Raw genomic sequence first — 23733 nt, 5'->3', positions numbered from 1 at the left:
CAAGAAATATGGAAGGACAATGACAAAGCCTGAGCAGCATGGACGCCTTTCCCGGTGTTGGGCAGCTCACAGTCTCCTACTGCTGTCCCGCGTGGAAAGTGCCGTGCACTGATGGCTGAGACTGCCTCTCTTTGCCCTGGGGCGGGAGCACTCCCTGTGCAGTGCCCTCAGCCATGGCCACAGACAATCCAACTTCATGTAACAGCCGAAAAGGCCTTTAACTCTGTGCAGCTCTGGTCTCACGTATATATAGATTTGGTTTGCTCCTCGCTGTGTAACAGCGGTGCCGCTAAATGGAGACACTAGTGACCTCATAACTCACTTGCACTTTAAATTTCATTTCGGTGTCCGGCAACGGCGGCTCCAAGGGCAGCTCGCATCTCCACAAACACTCTGAAAGCCCGGCTCACATATCAGGCCCACCTTAAGCAGTCCCCGCCCCGCCGGACAAGCCGCTCTCAGGCCAGCGCTGTGCTGCACCCCCGCATCGCTGCTGCTGACAACACCGTGTGCCTGCTCCCGTGGCCACCTCCGCTAGGCTCCAGCTCCTGGAGTTAGGCCCGCGTGGAGAAACCACATTTTTCCCCATTTTTCCGTGGTTTGCTGTTTGTGTGTTTGTTTGTGTTCAATACGGCGGCCGTGAGGAGGCGCGGGGCCGGCTCCGGCCCGCCAGGCGGCGCTGCGGGCGGAGGTCAGTGCCCGCTCGGTGCTCGCCGCCCGCCCGGCTGGGGCTGACGTGTCCGGCGCGGCGCGATGGCGGCCGCCTGGGAGGAGATCCGGCGGCTGGCGGCCGATTTCCAGCGGGCGCAGTTCGCCGAGGTGGCCCACAGGTGAGCAGGGCGGCGCCGGCACCGCCGCCGAGCCCGCCGCCCGTCGCTGCGGCCCGTCTGCCGCCGCCCCCTCCTCGCGCCGGCCGCGCTCCCTTCCCCCGTCGCCCGCACGGCCCCCGGCCCGGACACACCCGGGGGACTCAGCCTGGCACGGCCCCTCGGTAGTTCCCCTTGTGCTGGTGCTCGTGAGCCCCGAGGGGCAACTGGGACCCCACAAGGTACGTGCGGGCCCAGGAAAGCGACTGGGTATGTTCAAGCTGCTCGACATGGGCACAGCTCCAGCGCTTGCTTTCTTCTTTATGTCTGGCTGACCAGTCGGGATTGCCCAGAACTTGTTTTTATTAAAGAGAAAAAAAAAATAAATCCCGAACGCGCAAAATAAAATAGAAATGGACAGAAGGATGAAAGACATGAATTGTTTAAGCACAGCCATTCCAAAATTCACCAGCAGGTGCATTCTTACAGCTGGCAGGGCTGACAGCTGTTCAGGAGGAGACTAAAAGTTGTTTTGGAGAGATGACCCGAGTAAGTGAAGCCGAATGGATGATTTGGTGTGTGATAAGCCGGATTCAGACAGTAGAGGTTTTTGTCTGAAAAAGTATATTCGCATAGAACAGCAAGTAATCTTCATTGTACTTCCTGTGTTTAGTGTTTTGGGAACATCAATTTAAAAATAATTTTAGCAAGTACTTACTTAGAATAACTGCTTATTCTTTATGCTGTTGATAGATTGTCGGAACGGAACTGTATAGAAATTGTCACTAAACTGATTGCGGAGAAGCAGTTGGAAGTAGTGCACACACTTGATGGCAAGGAGTATGTTACTCCAGCACAGATTAGTAAGGAGATCCGGGACGAGCTTCATGTTTGTGGTGGTAAGTGTGGCATTTGGTTTCTTCCTTTGGATTTGGAAGTTAATTTTTAAGACTACAGAAAGAACTTGAAAGTTTTCAGTAGCCTTAATCTTTCAGGAAAAGTCAGCTCATTTCCATTTGCTTTACCTACACATTATTTCACCTACTGTTACTTTATTTTCACTTCAGATCTGTGTCAAGCTTCTAGGTAAGCATACCAAGATATGTTACTTGGTTTATTTTCACCCATACAGAATTTCTGAGGTAACGTTGTCTAAGAACCCTTTTGAAGGAAATTTGGCATTTTAATATGGTTAAGTATCTGGCCCAGATGTTTGGCCTTGATTTGGAATTTCAAAATCATTCTCCTTTTGTGCCATAGTAATAATAATATTTGTAAATAGTCATTGACAGATCTTTTATTTTACCAGTGTGAAGAGCCATCTGCTTTGTAAGATCTGACTTAAATATATAAGAAAGCAAATACTCTTCAGGCTGCTTTTTGTCAATGGTTTTAATGAACAGGCAGTGTATTGTACTTTAAATTATAATTAAAGGTGAATTTCACAGCATCATGTTTTTGGAAAACTAACTTCTTGCTATGTTTATACAAGTTAGTCATTTTGTTACTATTACCACAGGAATGCCTCTGTTTGTGTTATGCCATTTTGTATCAGATCAGTGTGACAGCTTGGATTGAATTAAAAATTGCTGGTCTTTTGTTAGCAACATCATGCAAAAGTAGAAAGTTTCGACAATCTCTGTTTTGGAACTCGTGGACTAGTTTCATTGATCTACAAAAAAAAGTAAAGAAATATTGTGTGCACAGTGGACTATGCAGTATTCTAAATTTTGTTCAAATATATTTTATGTACTAAAAGTGTATTTGTACTTTTCTTAAAGGTCGAGTTAACATTGTCGACTTACAACAGGTAACTCTACTAATAAAACTATGTACTTCTTTCTTTTCTTCACCATGTATATTGTAAATATAATATTCATTAGTTATACTCCAGCTAAGTTATTTTTTTAAAGCAGAACAAACTTTATGAAGAACTGGTAACTCATGTCAGAGTTCTGCAGATTACTTAATCCATCCATTTATTGCTTTATTGAAAGCTCCTCTCTGCTTAATGCTAATCTACGACTTCTGAAATCACCACTGAAATACACAGATTTTCTTTATGAACTCTTTTCTTTGTAGACTGTGGAGGGCAAACAGAAAAGAAATAGATTTCCCATTTAAATTGAAAGCTGCAGGAGCATGCATAATTAACTTTGCATGCCTCTTTGGATCTTCCCTCTTCATTAATCTCTTGTCTCCACTAATCTTTATCCTCCAGTAGTCTTCCTCTGTGACTAATTTTCCCTTCAGGCTTAAGCAAAATTACTTGGAATCAGAAAACCTCTCTGAAAGACAATTTACTATTTTCTGACACCGCTTTCTGGTATTTGTTTATTATATAGGTTTCTTTTAACCTTATGGGGTTAAAAGGAACAGTTGCAAAGAGAGCTTTTTTCCCCTAAAGCACCGCTGCTTTATTTCAAAACACAGATTAATTCTGTATGTATACAATAGTAGAAAAAAATAAAAGCACCTTTCCTCAAGACATAGAAGTGTGTAAGTAATATCTCAATGTTTGAGAATTATTTTCAATTTAAAGTTCTGATAAGAGGTTTTGTTGATGGTTTGGGGTTTTTTTTTAGGTAATAAATGTGGACCTTCTACACATTGAAAACAGAGCTAATGACATCGTTAAATCTGAAAAAACTATTCAGCTTGTATTGGGACAGCTTATAAATGAGTGAGTACTTTCAGGAGCAGTATGTATAAATCACAGCTTTTTTATTTTTTAAAACACGAACTAAAAATAACATCCAGCCTTTGTTGCTTCTGAAGTGAAATAAGTTTTTCTTGGCTGGTGCTGGGGCTGAGGCTGGTTGGTGGTGATCAATGCTACTTTTCCAAACAGCAAGTGAGGCCTATCTCAGCAAAGCATCCAGTGAATCCATGGAGCAAAGACCTTACTGAATGTCTGTGTCCGGTGTCCTGCACTTAAGAGGGTTCACCCTGGTGTCTTTGTGTACAGCAGCCACACCTCATTTGCTCTATGGCTGTGCTAACTACCTCAGCTGTTGACAAACCTCATTTTTTCCCACCTCTTAGCCTAAGATATTTGAGCTAGATATTGCATGGCTTTCAGCACACTAACAACCATATTACTCTTATGGATGGTCCTTATTATTTATGAAGCTGCAGGATCTATTCATATCCAAGAATATGAAGTTCCTGGCTCTCTTGAAATAAGACCTGTCTTGCTCACTAGCCTTTTTCTAAGTTTCATTGACGTGTTTTCCTTGTTCTGTTTTTTGACATTTTCATACAAGCAGATAAATGACCCATCTTAATACCTGGTTAGCAGGCTTTTTAAGAAACAACACCTTTTCACTTACATTGTTCTCCATTATTCATTTAAAATAACTTTCAGTTTATTTTTGTAAACGTGCAGCAGAAAGAGGTATATTAGAAGAGGTAAATTATTAATTCAGCATGTCATCTCGAGGCTGATCTTGAATTTCACACTTAATGTGTTGTGTTTGGGGTTTTTTTTCTTGTTTTTAAATAAGGAGTTACCTGGATCAATTAGCGGAAGAAATAAATGATAAACTTCAGGAAACTGGCCAGGTGACAATATCAGAACTTTGTAAAGCATACGACCTTCCAGGAGACTTCCTGATACAGGTGATGCAAACCACCAACCTAGCAAATGCAAAATTGATTGTGTTCATCTTCTTTTGTTATCTTTGCATTATCCATTGCTTTAATTGTGATGAACTGCTTGTCATTTTAAGCAGAAAAGTATCGGGTACCTAAAGGTTGCAGTTTAACAGCTGTTCACAGATTGGGGTTGATGTTTGCTTTTTCACTACTGGCAAAATTTCTTCTGAATCTTTATGACTGTTAGGAACTGTTAGTAGTGTTAGGAACAGTTTAGATTAGCGTAAGATCTAAAAATTTTTTGGAAACACTAAAGATGTAGAAGTAATTTCACCAGTCTAATTAGCTACCCAGGAAGCAGAAATACGATGGTAGAGTCCTTTCAGTTTATTCAAAAAAGATAAAACAAGTATTAATTTTTAGGAACTGAAGCCAGACATTCAAACTAGAACCAGAAGTACTATTTACATTTAGTGAGTGCAGAGTGTTTAAAAGGGTAGGGAGAATTCTGTTTTGTTGACTTTCAGTCAAAGTTGAATTTTATTTGGAAGATGCTTTTTTCAAAGGATAATCCCGTGACATGTGTCAAGTGACCAGTCATATTAGGTACCACAGCCAACCTTATTGACTCTCAATGTGTGAACAGATTTCCTCTAATATTTGTCGCAGGATCAATTTCTACAAAAAGATTTCTAACATACAGAAATTGTTACGTGGTTTCTCTTTGTTTCTTGGGTAGTATCTCGTGGCTTTAGTTCACTTTGCAAGGATGCACATTTATAAACTGTTTGCACCTCTTTCATGTTTATTATTGTTAATTTTTATCTTGAGTTTTTGAAAAAGTGGCCAGTGAATTCATCAGTCACTGGTTCGTACAAAACTAAAACAAAGATTAAATCTTAGTTTTCTTTGTGCATCTCCAAACCACACTTATTTCTTCTGCAGAGTTTTCTGTTGTCATTAGATACAAGTATATCTGATAGAAGAGGACATTCTAAGAGAAGCTAAATTCGTCTATTTACAGGCATTATCCAGGCGTTTGGGCAGAATTATTCATGGGCAACTAGACCAGGAAAACCGTGGGGTGATTTTTACAGAAGCCTTTGTGTCCCGCCATCGAGCACGCATCCGTGGTCTCTTCACTGCGATTACTCGGTAAATTGCAACGCCTGCAACCATATGTTAAAATATTTTTACCATAGGTCTTTATGGACCAAATTCAGTTGTGATTGAAAAAGAAAAGAAAATAAAGGCCTATGTATAGATTCCCTTAAGTTCAGTTCCTAAGTGAAATATTCAATTACGTTAGACTCACTTGTTAGAAACTGGGACCTCCTTTTGAAATGAGAACAAGGGAAGTATAACAATACACAATGTACAACATACTTTAGGTGTTTGGCTGAAGAAAATGTTAATCCATAGTTCTTTCATTTGCTTGTAGAATATCTGTCCTCATTATCACTTTACGACTTCCTAGTCAGTTACATATTGATATGATCACTACATGTGATCGTAAGTTTATATAAGTTTTTCTTATTAAAGCAATAAGCTTCTGTGGCAATTTGTAGGAAGAGAAAAACTTGGGAGAGCAAAAGTTTCCTTACAATAATTATAGTAGCTTTGTAAGATGTAACTTCACAGTAATTCAAAATTAAAACCTTTAGACTATTTCAAACATCAGTGTAGCACCCTGAGGCTAAGACACTATGTAGTTTTGTCCATCTGGAGTAACCTTTCTTACTTATGGATTCTCCACATCAATTTCATGTCATTAACTTATATTGTTTTGTTGTTTGTTTTTTTTTTCCAAGGCCTACACCTGTAAGTAACTTGATCACTCGGTATGGATTTCAAGAACATTTACTTTACTGTGAGTTTCATTCAGAATATTTTGTGTTTGTTAGGTAATTCATTCTTCATTACTATAAGTGTGCTTTCAAAGAAGCATTTTAGTATATAGACTTAATTCTGGAATAAAGAATAATATGTTTCTCTTCACTGTAGAAAGTATTAAACCTTTTGTGCTATCCAGGACTGAAGGGATGTTCTCTGTGTCTAAAGCAGTGAAAGCATATGTTGATGAAATGCCTCTGGGGGCAGAACGATGCAAGAAGTACAGTACTTATTTAGTCATCTGTTTCGTTATTTACCCTTAGCTACTGGCAGTTTTATCAGTGAAGCACACAAAAGGGGACAGATTTTATGTACCCAAATACAATTAACTGCTCAGGATTTTATTTACTGGCTTTTCTTTGTGATAATGGAGGCAGTGCTTTTGTTATACTCTTAGTTAAATGACTTTATGTGCTGAGAGAGAAAGCATATCCTTAACTGTTTGGTTTTATTTTCTGCAGTTCCTTTTCTGAATAGAAATGCATAAAGATTCTCTATCCAACTGCTGAAATCTTTAGGCACTACTTAATTGTTTGTCACTTCTGGTGTTGCAGTTTTTCTCTGTGTACCCGCTCCTATCTCTCCAAAATGCTGCTTCAAGCATTCTAGTCTTGTATGACTGGCTGACCAAGTGCTGCTGGTCTTTAAAAATCCTTTAATGGTTTTCTATCTCTTCTCAGGAAGGTTAATACTTCTCTTTTGTTTCATTGGATCTTTTTGCCTTCAGGGTATTGCTCACTTTAGGTCCACTGTGGTATGTCTTTGCTGACCTTCTTGTTCTTTGCAACAAGCTTATTAATTAAAAAATCTTAGCACTTAAATAAAACCATATAAACACTCTACTTTCACATAATCAATTTAAAATTTCCACTTCTTTCTTAAAGTACCATCCAGGTATTCATAGATCAAAAGGAAAATCTGTTAAATTACAGTATAGTAATATTTCGATACCCAGCAAATTTCAGTATTTTGTTACAGTCTACTTCAAACAAGTCCTTCACGTACATCATTGTGCTTTGCTCGTGGACAGTGTTAATGTGAATTGAAGTTCTAGTGTTTTCTTGTCACCAGTAATCATCAGAATATGTATTTCTAGTATTTTCCTGGGGGTTTTATTTAGTGAGTTTGTTTTTCTTTAGTTTTTCTCACTGTCTTTCATTACCTCTGCAGTTTTGTAAGTTTCAAAGGGCTTTTTATCTTTTTACTCAGTGCCAGAGTACATGTGATTTTATTGTGTCCATTTGCTGAGATACCATTTCAATTTCACGAATGCTGAAAACCTGAAAAATACTTTTTAATGTTACTTTTTTCACTTTTTATGTTTCTCACTATTTGCAATGTGTTTTAAAGTGGTCTTTGTCAGCTTTCTGTCTCTTCTCGAATAAAAATGTAAGCTCAATGTAATGTTTGTATAAGTTACAAAGAGCTAATTATTTAATCAACGCTTGGGTTTAGACAGTATAAACATTATTCTTTGGTTCTGTCACATAGCTGTGCTGCTATTCATCTTAAGCTGGCATGAAGTTATGATAGAAAGTAGTTCCAGAAATGAGAAACTCTTTAGGTTAAAAAGCATAATAAAATCACAGATGTGCTTAATTTCTGAATATTATGTTACTGATGTGGGACAGACATGTAGGGATGCTTACTGTCTTTACCAGACTTTGACAGAGACCTAATAGAACACAGCAAACTACTTGGTCACTCTTAAAAATAAGTGTGAAATTATGGTAGTTCTGCAGAGGTCCTGTTGGTTTAAAACAAAATAGTATCCAGGCATAATTGTAGCAGGGTCTGTGAAAACTCTGAGAGCACCTCCTCTGCCTTGGAGTTTTAGAACTGGCACTTCATGTAAAACAGAAATTAATTGACTACTTCATTTCACTTCTTTTCTTCTGATGTCTTCTTTCTTTAAAGACTCTGGTTCATTGCTAGTGCTCCACAAAATTAATTGAAAGTCCCTTAAAGTCTAATTTTTTTTCCTAAAAAACTTTGAGTAAGAAGAAGTTGAATTGGAAACAAAGAACCAAGAGAACCAGAGAACTGTATTGTCTGACAGTCGCTTAAGTGGAATAGGGACATTGACTCTATTTTCTAAGGTAACTAAAATATTAGGAAGTATAAAAATCTAATTTTATTTCCAGAATTGGTCTTATAAGCTCCATTTTATACAGTGTAACTGAACCGTGGCAGAACATGATTTCTAGCTCTTGTCTTAGATTACATAAAACTATATCTTGTTTAAATCGGTTTCTCTTTTTTCTGTATTTTTTCAGTGTAAGTACTGTTCAGCTGTGCTAGTGGCAGTTGTGTTCAATAGCTGCTAGCTTATAGAGGCTCATCTACACTATAGGCATATTTGACCAAAAAAAATCATGATTTAATATTTCTTCTGGAACCATGTTTTCTGGTAAATTTTCCTGCTAAACCTCTGTATGCTGTAGTAAGCATGTTGTAATGTTGACTGCTGCTTGTATTTAATGAGGAAGAAGCCATACCATGTGATACCATTTAATGTTTTGTTCCAGAGTAAAACCTGTCTGTTAATGAAATAGGAATTAACTCAAACTGAGGATAAAAAAACCATCCAATAAAGCTCTGGAAGTTAGCAGAGCTTGGCAGTTGATGTCACTGATTTTTTTAAATGTATCTATTGTATTATGAAAAGGCAAAAGCAGAACATAGGAAGCAAATCAGATATTCCTGTACACCTTTGAAGGATTGAAAAAAAATCTTATTTAGCATCAAGAAATGCTTAGTACTTTGGCATTGCCAGTTACCAGTATGTTCTTTGTCCAGCAGTATTTGTTAATTCTCAAGAGGTTATTATTGGCAACTGTTAGACAGTTTAGGTAGCAGTTTTTCATGAGTTTTTCATGTCATTTTAGTGTGTTTAGATCTCTTTTTTTCATCTTGGTTAACATGTAAGCAATGAATTCAAAGAGAACATTTTTAATAAAATGCTCATATATTTTTCTGTCTGGCCAGAGTAAGATTCTCTTATGTCTGCATTTTCTAAATTAAAAACTTGAGCTGCCTAAGTATAAAAAATGCTTTGATCGTGCCATTGTGGCTCACTGTTTTGAAATGTATGATTTTCAGAGCTCTTAAGAAGACATTCTCATAAGTGTTAAAAATAATTGATAGAGCTCGGAAATGTTTCACTAGAACAAGCACAGACAACTAATTAGTAGGAAGAAAGAAAAAGCAAACTAGGGAAAATAATTGCTATCTTTTGCTTAATGGATATGTTGACATGGAAACTATCTCTTAATTTATTTTCTTCTTGTAGCTTTACTAGAAGAACTTGTTAACACTGGTCGTCTAAAAGGCACTGTGGTTGGTGGGAGACAGGATAAGGCTGTGTTTGTTCCAGATATCTATGCCAGAACACAGAGCAACTGGGTGGATTCTTTTTTCAAGCAGAATGGTTACTTAGGTAATTAATCTATATTCTCATAGATAAAATATCTTTCTAAAACTAGTTTAGGTAATTGATCTTACCCTAATATAGCTAGTGCCTAGAGTGAAGCCTCACAAGAATAAATGAAAATCAGTACAGTAGTTGATACTCCTTTGTTAAAAGACCATCTTGTTTATAATGATGTGTGTTACTTTATGACAACTGTATTTCAGCAGATTGAACCGTATTGCTAAACAGTAACTATTTCTCACAGACAGAGCTACAAATGCTACTTTTATTACTGCTTCAAAAACATTTCTTAGACTGCTCATTGTAGATTTTTCAGATGATCATGGCAGGTGTCTAGATTACAACCAAACTTTGACTGTTAATAGTCCAAATTTGCAGTGCACAGGAAGAATTTTTTTCCAAAATAACATCTGTGGAACTGGAGTGAGTAACAGTAGTGTCCTGATTTAAATCCAGACAACTCTGTGTAACTTAGAACTGAGTGATGCTGGATGATGATGTTTTAAAACACCTATGTGTATGGGAAAAAGTGGACCTGAATAAAAAGAGGAATGTACCCTTATGGTCCCAAAGGGTCTGTCCCTAAGTAACAGTTAGTCTTGCAGATTGAAAAGATTTGCCATAATTTACAGTGGTAGTAATAAGTGTTTCTGTAATATTGTTTGACTGATAGAGTATCTGTCAAAGTCTTTAAATGTTTTCTGAACATCTTAAGTATAAACTGCCAAATAGTTGAAATGCTTTGCTTGTGAAGCATTGCATGATTCTATGAGTATATTGGAGTAACTTTTGAAAACAAAACACTTAGGCATTGTATATATTGTAAATATTGTTCATGTTCTATTAGAATATTTTGGAAATATTTAATTACATAATTAAAATATAATTAAGATTAATACCTAATGGAATAAGAATCTGGGAAAAAAAGCCATTTTTTTTCTGAACTCAGGCCAAAGTCATGTCCATGATTTAATCTTCATATTTCTATTAACAGTGTTTAGGTGTAGTTTGTACTGAACTAAGTTTTAGGTCAGCACTAGCTTAAGGCTGCATTTACTTGTATAAAAACTATATGTAATTCTTCATTTCCTGCTTTCAGAATAAAATCATCCCCTAAGATCTTGTATGTATATGAAGGAACTTAATTGTAACAGACATCTAACTATTTTATAGAATTTGACGCATTGTACAGACTTGGTATCCCCGACCCAGCAAGCTACATTAAAAAAAGATACAAGTCAACACAGCTCTTATTTCTGAGAGCAGCTTGTGTTGGTCAAGAAATTGTGGATCAAGTTGAAGCCTCTGTAGAGGAAGCCATCAGCTCTGGAAGCTGGATAGATGTAGCAGTAAGCAATCCTTTCAATTGTTGTTGGATTTATTTCTTTTGTTTTATTTTTGTGTCAAATGATACTTTATTGAAACTGCACATATGTGTAATGAAATTCCATGTTGTCGAAGAGGAAAATTCAGTTTAAAATGACAAAAAGGCATTATTTGCCTTTGATTTGATCTGAAAAAAACACGGAAAGGTGTAGCCATAAAACCTGTATTATATAAGTTTTAAGGTGTCAAGGACATACTGATATTCAGTTAATAAATAAATATGTAAGACTAACTTTATTTCAAAATTAGCACTAAAGTATTCTGCTAGAAAGCAATATATTTCTGTTGGGCTTTTTTTTTTTTTAAAAAAGTCTAAGCTGAACTCTTACAAAACTTTCAGTAAGCAAAGGGATCTTCGTCATTTTGTCCTTGCTAAACCCTAATTTTAGGTCTTACAGCACTACCCTGTCATTTTTAAAGCTCTCTGTTGTTTTGTGTTTGGCATTGCTCTATATCTGTTGAGCTTCATTTTCAAGAAGTTGCCATGTGTTTGCGTAGGTAACACATGTTTTTAGGGTAATGCTTATTTAGGATGTTAGAAGATTTCAAATAGTGTGTACTCTTAAATTACTAGTGTAATTTTAAAAGTGCGATGTTTTCTAAATAGATAACAGGTGTCAAATGGCATGTCTCTGGATTCTGTTTATCCACATATGAGGTTATTGTATTTTGATTTCTTTACCCTAGACTCTTCTGCCCAGTTCATTGTCAGTAGAAGATGCTGGGATTTTGCTTCAGCAAGTGATGAGATCTTTAAACAAAAACTCTTCAGGTTTAGTCTTCAGTGACACCATTGCAGTCAGTGAGAAATTTCTAAGCAGCTGTGCTGACCTCTTTTCTGATATGATGCAACAGAAAGCTGAAAAGGTACCGTTTTTTTAGTGGTCAGGATGCAGTGCACGTTGAGTGTTGGAGGATAACTTATGTAACTTTCTATTTGCTGTTATCATTTCTTTACATCTCTTATGAAAATAAATGAAGAAAATGTATGTATATGTAATCAGTGTAATTTAATGTAATTTAATGTATATTCAGGTTCACTCAGGGAACACACACAGTATGATCAGATGCCAAATTTTGAAGAGAATAAATCTCTCTTCATGTGTTACAGTTGGAAGATATGGTCTTTGGTTAGTGTACTTGAAAATGGTCAAACGGCTTAAATATTTCCTTATGTATCTTTTGGTCCTGTATGTATCTTTTTGCTATTAAATGCATGTTCTTCACTTTAGGAGATGAAAAACAACCCTGTTAATTTAATCACTGAAGAAGATTTAAAACAGGCTTCCGGTTTAGAGAATTCATATGCTAATAGAAAAGACAAAAAGGATGAAAGAAGAAAGAAAGCAACAGGTAAAAAACTATCAATATTAGCTAAAGCCAAAAAAAAAAAAAGGCTTGTTTTGCCTTGGAAATACTTAAAGTTTGTGTATTTTGTACTCTCCAGTCCATTGCTGAAGATATTTAAGAAATAATCCAACCACTTATTATACTGTGGATGTAGATATATCTGAGCTATGTCTATGAGAACTAATTTCCAACTTAGAAGTGCAGAGGAACTACCATAAAGGTCTCTTGAGTGAGTCCAACACAAGACAGCTGGTTTTAAAAGCAAGGAATTCATTGTATACAGTATAGTCACATAAATCTGAGGAAAACCAGTATTAGCTCAGGGACCTATACCGTTTTTTATTACACAGTGCAGATACACTTTTAGTCCCCACTTTTCAGGAATCCAGGAAAATTAAAATATTTCTTACTAGTCTTGAGATATTAATTCTGAAATAACTTCTTATAAATTGAGAATAAGTTTCTTGGTGTTTTTTTGGAGAATATTTGACATCTTTTCTGAGAAACCCATGCAAGAGAATTTTCTGTTGTTTGCACATGTAACAGTCACTTGGGGATTAAGACAGTTTACTTTGAGGTATATTTGAGGTAAATTAATCCCAAACCTTACTCCATTTGTGTAGTGGCTGTTTGGATGGATTTTAATCTAAGAAGAAAAAATGTGTGGGTTTAACCCATTGAAATCTTTCTGGTTTTTAAAATGTTATTCAGATTGGAGACTACTTTCAGTGCCAAAAACTGTATATGACTCTTGTGTTGCTACAACACAGTTGAGCAATCTATATTGAACTCACATGCAGAGTGTTATGTGCTGCTGCAAGTAAGAGAATTAGAGCACTGATGAATCTAGCTTAATTGAATATACTCATCTGCAAAGTAAAACAGTATATTCTACTCTTAACAAGAGACAGATTTTTCTAGGCCATAGCTTAGGCAGAGAAGCTTGAAACTTAATTGAACTGTCATAACAGAATGACTTCAGTTTTCAGCACTCTGAGGAGTGAGACTCTACTGAGCCTGTACTAGGTGACTAGATAAATTCATATCCACAGGTAACATATGCTGCAGCATCAGCAAGCACTACCCTGATTTTTTTTTTATGGACTGTTAGGTATATTACCTAAAAAAACCTAACATAACAGTTTAGGTAATGTAGTGACTGTAATGCAGTTATATTTCAAATAAGCTTGTGAAAAGCACTAATTATTTTTTTTGTTGTTCCTGCAAAGTGATGCTTAAAAATCCATGTATAGCATGTAACAGATGCAGTTACCTTATAAGTAATAGCATCTTGTCTTTTCTTAAATAATAGTACTGTTACATAATGCAGTTGCTTGGAATCTTGGACCGTATATTTAAATGGGAAAAGTACCTACTTTCTTAAGGCATAAGGCATGTATAGAACAGTTATTCTGGAGTTTAAATTTCTGTCAAGTGAAAAAATAAAAACAAACTATGAAAAAGGGAACAAACAGCAGAACAGCTTACTTTGTGGAGAGGGACTGTATAACAAATTGAAATTCTGTCTGCAGTTGAATGCATTGATTACAGGACCTCCGAACAAAGTAATTCATTATGTGTGTCAGAACTGGAACATCTCACTGCTTTATAGTCATCTAGGAAAAGTCAAAAAAGATTGAGTGCTCTAGTTAATTGAATGTGTGCTTCCAGGAATATTTTGGATAACTGCTATTCATGTAGGATTCTTCCTCTGAAAATTAACGAAGTTACATTATCTGAAATATTTTTGAAAAGCTCAGTTATTCAGCATCACTGGGTAAAGATGCTAAGCGCTTACTAAGATGCTATTTTCAGCCAACAGAAAATTTCCCATTGCATTATGGACACTGGTATTTCATCTGTTTTCAGCTGGAGGAAAGATATTGCTCTTTTTTTCTTTTTAATCATATGTGCATTTGATATGATTAGTATTTGTGTTCATTAATGACATTGGCTTAAACAAAGCTTTGACTCAGTTACTTTGTTTTCTTAAGGATGAAACTAATGGTCCTGAGATTCTGGAATATGTGTTCTAGGTTGTGTTGAGAATCAGGTTGTGGCTTTTTGTTCAGCATTAACAAATAACACAGATAGTTATGATACTACTGTAAAATTTTTAAATGCTGCAATTTTCCTGTGTACTAAGCAAGTAATTCCCCACCAGAGGGCAGTGGAAGCGTGAGAGCAGGAGGCGGTGGCAATGCCAGAGAGATCAAGATTAAGAAAACCAAGAAGAAAGGAAGAAAGGATGCTGAGAGCGATGAAGAGTCACAGGGGACTGTCACAGGTTTGTAGTTTTATTTTAGGTACTATCTGTTCGTGTCTATTCAACGCATTTTTATCACTTGCTTTTCCACGTCTGTTCTTCTCCCACTGTGTAGATAAGGTCAGGTAAAATGTCAAAGAAGATGAGAATACCATTTAGTTAGAATTGTGTCAGTGGATATATGATGTTGCTATTTAAATGAAATGGACGTACCATGTTCGCTGAAAAGTATAGCTTAGTCTTTAAAAAAGAAATTTAAGTAAAGGAAATTAGACCATTTTATGTTTGTGTATTTTTTTATTTTATGTAGGAAATGCCTTGGATTTTGGGATGAACGTTATACTTGATTTTGTAACAGCTGTGTATGGTAAATGAATGGCGTAAATTAACAAATCATAGCAATCAAACAGTTTTTCTCCATAGGGACAAAATATAAAGTCAAAACTAAGTTTTAATATTTTAAAAAATATTCATATTGTTTAGCTGAGACTTTTACATCTGAGCTAGCTACCTTTATAACTGCTGACTTTGTAAAGGAATTTGAATCACTCCCTATTGGCACCCATTTCTCTGCCTTCTCAGTTAGGAGAAGGAGCATGGATGGGTTCCTGAGAAGTAAAAGCTAGCATTGTTAGACTTAGAACAAACAGTGGTTGCAAATGAAACAGTGGAGCACTAGAAATGTGTGCTTCTATTTTATATATAGTACCTAGACTTTCAATACTGACTGAAAAATACTTTTAAACATGATATTTGAAGTTGTGAAGTACAGCATATTTTGTTTGATATTGCTCTCACTGATTGCTGTAATTCACATATAAATGAAGTTATTTTTCAGGACTTCTCAATTACTGAGTAAATCAATGTTAAATCACTTTTTTTTTGGTGTAACCTTTCATGTGTTACCATTGTTGCTTCTTGTAATTGTATAGTAATATATAGATTGAATCACAATTTCAAGATAAATTCAGATGAAACCATGAAAATGTAAGTAAGACCCTTTCAAAACCTGATTTAAGCTCCTTTTTCACTTGTTTATGTAATTTTGTATGCTTATTGCTACTATGGCACAACTAGGAACATCATTGATCTCTGTACATGCAGTTACTTTATGTGCAGAATAAACCTATTTTAAGCCACAACTTGAACATGGAATGCCTGTCCTTTTATGGTTCTCTGTCATCATCCTTATCTCATTCTTATATGTAAAAACTAAATTCCACAGCATGCAGGCAAACTTCATGTTTTGTGGAAAATCAAAACACAGCTGCACTAATTTGTATCCATTTACAAGCAGCATGGAAGTGGGTTTTATTACTGGAACATCTCTTCTGGTTTAATATTATTGTTTTGTCACATTTCAAATTTTATACTGTAACCTCAAGTTTAGGATACTGTGTTACAGGATTGTGTACCTTACTAAATGGGGTTTAAAAAAAGCTTGTGAAATCCTTCAAATAGGAACACTCTATATTCAGTTTTGGCACTTTAAAACCTATCTGGTCTTGGAGAGATTATGGTTTCTAAACTTACAGATAGGCCAAGCAGTCTGAAATGTCTCATCAAAAATACATGTCCTTGTACACTACTTCAGAAGCTCTTAAGTGATGGAAAGAGAAATTTTGTTAGTTTTTCAGATGTGTAAAATGTAACTGTCATGTATAGTCATCCCTTTTTTTCCACTGTTGATAATGCATTTCTTCTGTGGATGTTTGGATTGTCAGTGTCTCATGCCACAGAGTAGTTGCAGCAATCCTAAATGGAATGTTTTCTCATTGAATGTTGTTCATGGCCACTACAGGTAGGAATAAGCAGCCAGAGTTCCCTTTCATGTCTCAAGAGGAAATTGAGGATGTCTTAAAGACCCGCCTGCAGGATTGCCCTGAAGAGCTTATTACAGAAGTTGCTGAACATCTAAGAAGGTAATTTCTGTAATTCAGCTGGAGTTACAAAATTCTTAATTCGCTTCAGATGAATCTTCAGTCTGTTTTCCTGCTCAGAAAAAAGTGATTTGTTGATAGAAGTGAATCATAATATTCTTTTTCTATACAGCTTCATGTTATGTACTCCTTAGGTATTAGAAAGCTGCGCTGACACAATAATGAGAAATAATGCTTCTGCTTAGCGGTATGTGGTTCTGTATGCTTTGTCAGCAAGCTTATTTTCAGCTCCATGAGTGTATTTCCACCCCTTACACTGATCCATGTTGGGATTTCACTGGTCCCATCTTCTGTACAGCCTTTGGTATATGTCCATGTTTGCTTCCTTCTGTGACTTCACTGCTACCCGTGTGAACTGGGTAGTACCTACGTCATCAAACTGATCTATGCAAAGATAATCCATGCATTTTTTAAAAGATATTTCATTCAAAAGATGATGTGAATATGTGTGTTTAGAGCAAAAGGGACATGGTAAGACTGCAACAGCCAAGCTTGAATAAACTTGGAGTGCAATAGTAATAGTAACTGCATCTTTTGAAGGACCTGAAATCTGTCCACAGACCCCTGAAAGTTTCTGAATAGTGTTGCTTCTGGAAATCCTATCTTTTATCTTGTTTCCGTTTAGGAGTTTTTATAAGTTAAAACCATGGCAAGCATTTGCATACCATGCATACTGTAAGAGTAGTACATTTGCAATTGCAAAAGTACATTTTAATTTCCCGGTATTTTTTCCTGATTTCCATTATTTGCTTTTTATTTATCTCATGTGTGACATTCATATCTCATTCCTTTACTATGTAATGAAATAGTTTTCTTGTTGCTGATATATTTGGGAAAACCTACAGTTTTACTTTTTGCTTAATGTTTTCTTCTTTCCCATTCTAAGACCTTTAACAAAAACTTATCAGGAAGTTGTGCGTTCTGTTTTTACGTCTTCAACATCTTCCTCTGGAGCTAACAGAAGACAGACTATGAAGGACTTGCAGGAGGAATTCTCAAACTTGTACAACAACATTCGGTTATTTGAAAAAGGAACAAAGCATTTCACAGGTAAAAATGTTAAATTTATTTCAGAATCTACATTCAAGGTCAAAGAGGAGCAACAGTTTAAAAAGGAAAATCTAGAAAGAAAAAATTTGAGATGTGTTTACTCTGCCAAACACTCCCCTTATGCTGAAGTGCATCCCTTTGCACACTTATTGTAATACGTTCTCTTTATTTCATATCCATATTCTGTTATATCTTATGTCAAGATAATTGTGTGTTCTTGTCCTTCCTTCCCAAGTGTTTGCATTGCTTCCAAGTTTTTATTGTCTAGGGAAAAAAAAATTTAGTAAGCTCACTTTATTCTGTCACCTGTGCCACTATTGAAAGAATTGAATACTACCTGATTCTACAAAGCTGCTGTTTAAACCTTTTAGTTCGATACTGAAAGTAGCTGCTCCTTGAGGATAGTCTGTTGTTGATTCAGATGACAGAAAAGTTAGCATTAGAAATATATTGTAGACGTTTCCAAGATTCTCTGCTGTATTCAGCTTTCTTCTAGAATTTTCCTAGTGGAAAACTTCTAAGAAAAGGAAACACTAGCAAAAAACCCTGATATTCCTATGCTTTGGAATACATGGAATTATTTCCCATGAGCCTTTGTTCTTGGACATGTATTCTGTAGCCTCTTTTTTTTTTTAAATTCTACTATTTCGGTCTTAAAGTCTGCTCATTTGTTTGACTGCTTGTCCTGCAGAATTTTCCTTTACATACTTATTACTTGATGGAGAACAGTGGTTGTTCATTACTGATTTAGGAGGATTATAGAAGGACTAGTTTACTGCTTATACAGACACCTTTGAAATACTAACAGTGCATTACAATGTTCTTACAGACCTGAAAAGCTCACTTTTTTACTGAAGAATGTTCCTTTAGAAACAGCAAATGAGGGATGTTAGCTTCGTGTATCCAGATAACTTTCTCATACTGCTCATGGTTGATTCCATGTTTTAGGAAGTGCTGTGATAATGTCATAGGAATCAGATAACTATAATAAGTGAATTTAACCACTTATTTCTTTTAACAGATGAGACTCAGACTAACCTTGCCAAACACTTGTTGAAGACTGTGTGTACAGACATTACAAATCTTATTTTCAACTTCTTAGCATCTGATTCAATGATGACAACAGAAAACTACTCTACAATCACAAGTGAGGTACACAGATAACAGTTGCATTTTAACAGTCTCAGGTAGATTAGTGATGTTCATTTGGTATTTAATTGCTTCTGTTTAGATATGCCTACATCTAAAATTATAATTAATATTACAGATTATTTCCATTCTGGTCCCATACAGGGCAGGACCAAGATTTTAGGTAAACTGCCAGAAGACACCAAAGGTCCTTTAACTAAACTGCATACTTCTCTGAATGGCAAGGTAAAGTGATCCGAATCCAAGTTCAGATTTTCTATTCTGCTGATACAATTCTAACAAATAGCTGACATACATAGTGCAGTACACAAGCCCTGCTGCTGTGAAGAATGAAGGCAAAATAATCTTTTGAATTTGTGTAAGGCAGTGAGAGTGTGTTGAATTTTCAGAAGTGAAAAGGTGATCTTATGTTTTGATACCGATGGTCACCTAGGTCTGTGCTGCCAGATGGAATCCGATGTGTGCCATCTTTTATGGGCAGCTGAGAAAAGTAAGAACTGAGAGAGAATCTCCTGTGTTAAGTGGTTGATGTTTCTTGTATTTTGTTCCCAAAGTTCCTGATTGTTCGCCCATGTATTTTTTTAACTTGTAAAATCATGGATATTTTTTAAAAAACAAACATTCAGATTATGGCAGTGTAGGTACAAAGGAGAGTTATTTAATTATTGTATACAGATGACAATATGTTTCTTGAGAAAAAATATATCTGTAAATGATTCCAGAACATGTATTCATTTTAATTCCATTTTTAAGACTAATGAATTACAGTTTGGGTTAGTATTTAAGTGTATGAACTATTGTAAAATGAACAAAGTTAATTTCTACTAAATTAAGTTAATTTCTACTTGTTACTTTCTCTTTTTTTCTGTAGTTTATTTCAAGTGTATTCACAGTCATCTCTTTGCGTGATTAATTGTGAACAGTAACAGTACCTAAACTTTTTTATAACCTGCTGACAGAGATTAAATATTTATATCATTTTTTTAATAGAGTGTAGAAGATTTTCTTTCGTGCCTTGATTCTGCAGTGGATATTTGTGGTATTATGGTGAAAAAAGGAGACAAAAAGAAGGAAAGGTACCTTAATTTTATTTATTCTATGAAATGTAGCTATATTGCTGCACAAATGCTAGATGGTTAGTTTGGTAGCAGCCACACAGAATGTTTAAGTAAGAGGCAATCCTTCTTTCCAAACTGTTTAATGGAAAAATACGAAGTCAAGCTGTCCTAAATCCATGGAAAACGGAGGAGAGGAGCATTCACATTTAGCTAGTTTTCTTGACTCGCTGCTTGCTACAACATAGTGTATAAATTCTCTAGGGGTCTTTCAAAATCTGAGCTACACCAGTGCTAGCTTTTTTTTGATTATTATTATTCTGGAATTTCGCATAAATAAATGGTCGGTCAGAGGAGAAAATTAAAATAATTGATGTTAGATATATTTTAGAGTCTATGATCAACTACTATATAATAGAATCATAGAATCATATTTTTGTTTAATGCATTCTTGTTCCTTAGGCAAGTCCTGTTTCAACATAGACAAGCTTTGATTGAACAGCTGAAAGTCACAGAAGATCCAGCTCTTGTTCTGCACCTGACATCAGTACTGTTATTTCAGTTTTCAACTCACTGTATGCTTCATGCACCAGGAAGATCAGTACCACAGATCATTAATTTCCTAAGTGGCAAGATCCCAGAGGTATTCTTTTCTAGCTTTTTAAGGAGAAATTACCTTTTATCTATGGCAGAACATAAAAGTTGTGCCTGACACTATTTCTACTGCATAAACCTGGCACTGTTGCATTTCATATCTGATCATTACTTTATGTACAGAATGTGCAATCCCTCTGATCTGTACTGTATTTCAAACATTTCCTTTGATGATCTGTCATCAATATTTTTTTAATAAAATTAAAAGTCAATCTGTTATTAGTACTTTGCTGTTATTCATAGAGGCAGCTCTGTATTGGGGGAAGTTACAGTTCTTATAACTGAACATTTTTACACTCTCTTTCTTCTCAGCTATAGCATGGTTGCTTTTTAAACTTTTCTAATTCAGTTTTAAAGAAAGATACACTACTTCCAAAGCAAAAATACTGAAATTCTATATTTTATACTGCCAAAACTGGTGATGTTTACTAACTGCATTGCTTTCCTGCTTCAGTTTTTAAATGTCCTGTTTTTGCAGCATAGATGCACTTTCATTTTTCTGCCTCTTTGAATGCCTATCAGAATTTAGGTTGTCAAATACCTTGATGAAAATATGTATCACTAACCCTCTTTGGGTAAGAATGGGGAAATACTTTTTTTAAAATTTAATCTTTAATTATAGGCCTGTCTACCTGCTCTGTAACATTGACATCCCTTTGTTTTGTTCTCTTCTTTTGCCCTCAGGATCAACATTCTCTGTTAGTCAAATACCAGGGATTAGTGGTGAAACAATTGATCAGTCAGACTAAGAAAACTGAACATGGAGAGAGTGACACAACAGATAACAGGGAAGAGGAGGAAGGAGCAGATACCGTTCGAAAAGAGCTCCAGGAAATCACTACCTCTATCAAAGATGTTGTTCTGAGACCTAGGAAATTTTCTGTAACAGAGGAATAAAATTATTATTCAGTGCATCTACTTCCATGATATAGTCAGATTTTATTTTCTTTATTCTGTAGAAAAGAACAACAGAAAATGCTTGACAGACTTTAAAATTTGGCTTCTAACAATTGCAAATCACAGCCAGGGAACGCAGTTGCTGGGTGATGGTGGCAAACAGTTTTATTATACACTACTACAGTGTACATTTAACACACATTAAATGTAGATGTGGCAGAGCACAGTTGTGGACACTTCAGGTATTAAATTAGTGGGTTCTAATTGGTATCTTCACGTGAGGCCTCAAGAGATGTTTATTCTTCAAATAACAGTGTATTTTGTTCCATACACACACACAGGCTAATAGTTTCACTTCTCTGATTTGGATTTATAGTGAGATAAGGCCTGTCTATCTTAATTTCAAACACTAGTTTTTAAACATATACTGATACCTAATATTATACCAATGAAGGCCACCTTTACTCTTATACATTGACTTCTGTTCACTGGACCACAACAGTAAAAACATTTGTGTGCAAGTGTTTATTGCTAAACTTAAAAGAAAGTGACCCAGTACTAATTTGAGTTCCTAAATGTACTGAAAACTTAGGAAAATCAGCACACTTACGCTATTAATGTATTCTGCTAATGTCCAAAATAGATGTTCATTTAAAACTTGTGATTCAGACAGAGGAGGTGATTTTGCACTGGTATTTTGGGAGCAGATAAATACTGTTACACCTGCCATACTGTACATGCTAGATGTTCATTTAGAAGGCTTGTTGAGTGCTTATCCAGTTCCCATAGCAGTTAGAAGCATTTGTTTGCATTCTCCAGCTCCTGAGAGAACTTGCGGTGTTTATCCCAAATTTCTTGAAAAGAATTTATTTTATGATCTTTCTACGTAAACTTCATAGACTGAAATATTGGCTACAGTGTTTCCCTCAAGTTTTTTACCAGCCTTATTTTACATTAGCAGTACTTTATATTTTCAGGAAGTGCAAAAATGTGTAAAATAGAGTTCTGCCACTATTAATGACATAATTCTTCTATGGCAAATATACTTCTAACTTATTTTTAAGAGAAGATAATTTTCAAACGGGAAATACTTAAGTTGTATTACTTCAGTAATGCCCATTGATTTCATGTGTGTAATGACAGGGAGTTGCATAAAATCAAGCTTGAGTAATAAGAAAAAGTTCACTAAAAATGTCGTTCACCCATTCTTGCCAAAGTTGATGCTGAGAGCAAATTCTGTGCAAGCCCTACTCTGTTCAAATATTTCTGTTTTCCAACAATTCATGTATTCTGTGAGCTTAATCATAAATGTACCCAAGCCTGAAATTGCAACAAATGGCAATTGAAGAGGCCAAGTGTGAAAGCTCAGTAACAGAGTAACCAAGGTTAAGATTGTTTTGGTGAGGTAAACAATAGCATTTTATACATATTTAAAAGGTGTTAATGTTTAACAATGTCAATGTTGATCTTTTACCAACTGCAAGGCAAAACAGTTTGCAAGTTGTAAGGCAGAAGTGAAGGTAGTTGTTTCTCTTTCCTTGGCTGGAGGTTATCTTAGCTGACAGTAAAAGACGAGGAGTATAAGATGAAAAATATGCAGGTTGTTTAACTTCGTTTAAGAAATAGTTTGCATACAAGGAATAGGTTTGATTTCTTGTTATTTAGCCAGAATAATTATTAAGTTCCTGTAAGGAATGTAAACAATTTTATATGATATTGAACTATTTTTTAAATAATATGCCATATGAAATTCTGTATCCAAATATGAAATTATTTTAATAACATTAAATGATGAAGTATTTAAAGAGCATTCTGTTGACTTCAGCAACGGTTGATCATCTTGCAACTTGCGGCTTTCACACAGCAATTGGTAATATGCACCAATTGATTTAACACCCCATTTTGAGTGTCCCTCTGTTTTTGTTTGATATTTTTATGGTGGAATAATAATGAACTTACTACAGAATTTACTTTATCATAAGTTTGACTTGCTATATTGTAGCCAAGGTTATAAGAATTAAGAAGAAAAAAATAGATTCTTTGAAGTAGATACAAGGGAAGCAGTAAAATTTAGAGAATTTCTTCTGACTACTAACACAATTCAAGGAGATATAAGTTGGAAAACTTTCACAGGTATTTTTGTTGTCTCTTAAATTTGGAAATTCAGTCTTTAATTTATAATATAGAAGTATTTTGGAAGAGAAAGAAAAGGAATGTTCACAAAGTCCTGAATATTTTCCTAATTCATGGGGGTTTT

General features: G+C 35.6%; 1 protein-coding gene across 1 annotated transcript; it reads left to right on the top strand.

Annotated features, from left to right (window-relative positions):
* Positions 1-715: 715 nt before the first annotated feature.
* On the top strand, positions 716-23283 carry UFL1 (UFM1 specific ligase 1). Its single transcript, XM_027694867.1, has 19 exons — positions 716-830; positions 1560-1705; positions 2588-2616; positions 3392-3489; positions 4313-4427; positions 5428-5558; positions 6215-6273; positions 9589-9735; positions 10903-11078; positions 11803-11982; positions 12348-12468; positions 14630-14752; positions 16533-16653; positions 17558-17721; positions 18743-18873; positions 19015-19095; positions 19861-19946; positions 20388-20568; positions 21264-23283. Exons 1-19 carry the CDS (start codon positions 754-756, stop codon positions 21474-21476), a joined length of 2379 nt encoding a protein of 792 aa, XP_027550668.1. The 5' UTR covers positions 716-753; the 3' UTR covers positions 21477-23283.
* Positions 23284-23733: the final 450 nt, after the last annotated feature.

This window comes from Neopelma chrysocephalum, unplaced genomic scaffold (assembly GCF_003984885.1).
Source record: "Neopelma chrysocephalum unplaced genomic scaffold, ASM398488v2 Primary Assembly neopelma1_23b, whole genome shotgun sequence".
Taxonomy (NCBI): Eukaryota; Metazoa; Chordata; class Aves; order Passeriformes; family Pipridae; genus Neopelma; species Neopelma chrysocephalum.
Note: the sequence above shows the minus strand (reverse complement) of the source record. Positions and strands in the feature narration are given on the sequence as shown.

Bases quoted from the DNA above. Each gene is read 5' to 3' on its own strand.
- UFL1 (XM_027694867.1), top strand. From the start codon at position 754: ATGGCGGCCGCCTGGGAGGAGATCCGGCGGCTGGCGGCCGATTTCCAG. The intron at 18,874-19,014 runs GTACACAGATAA...GGTCCCATACAG, and splicing joins ACTCTACAATCACAAGTGAG to GGCAGGACCAAGATTTTAGG. The intron at 20,569-21,263 runs GTATTCTTTTCT...TTTTGCCCTCAG, and splicing joins TAAGTGGCAAGATCCCAGAG to GATCAACATTCTCTGTTAGT.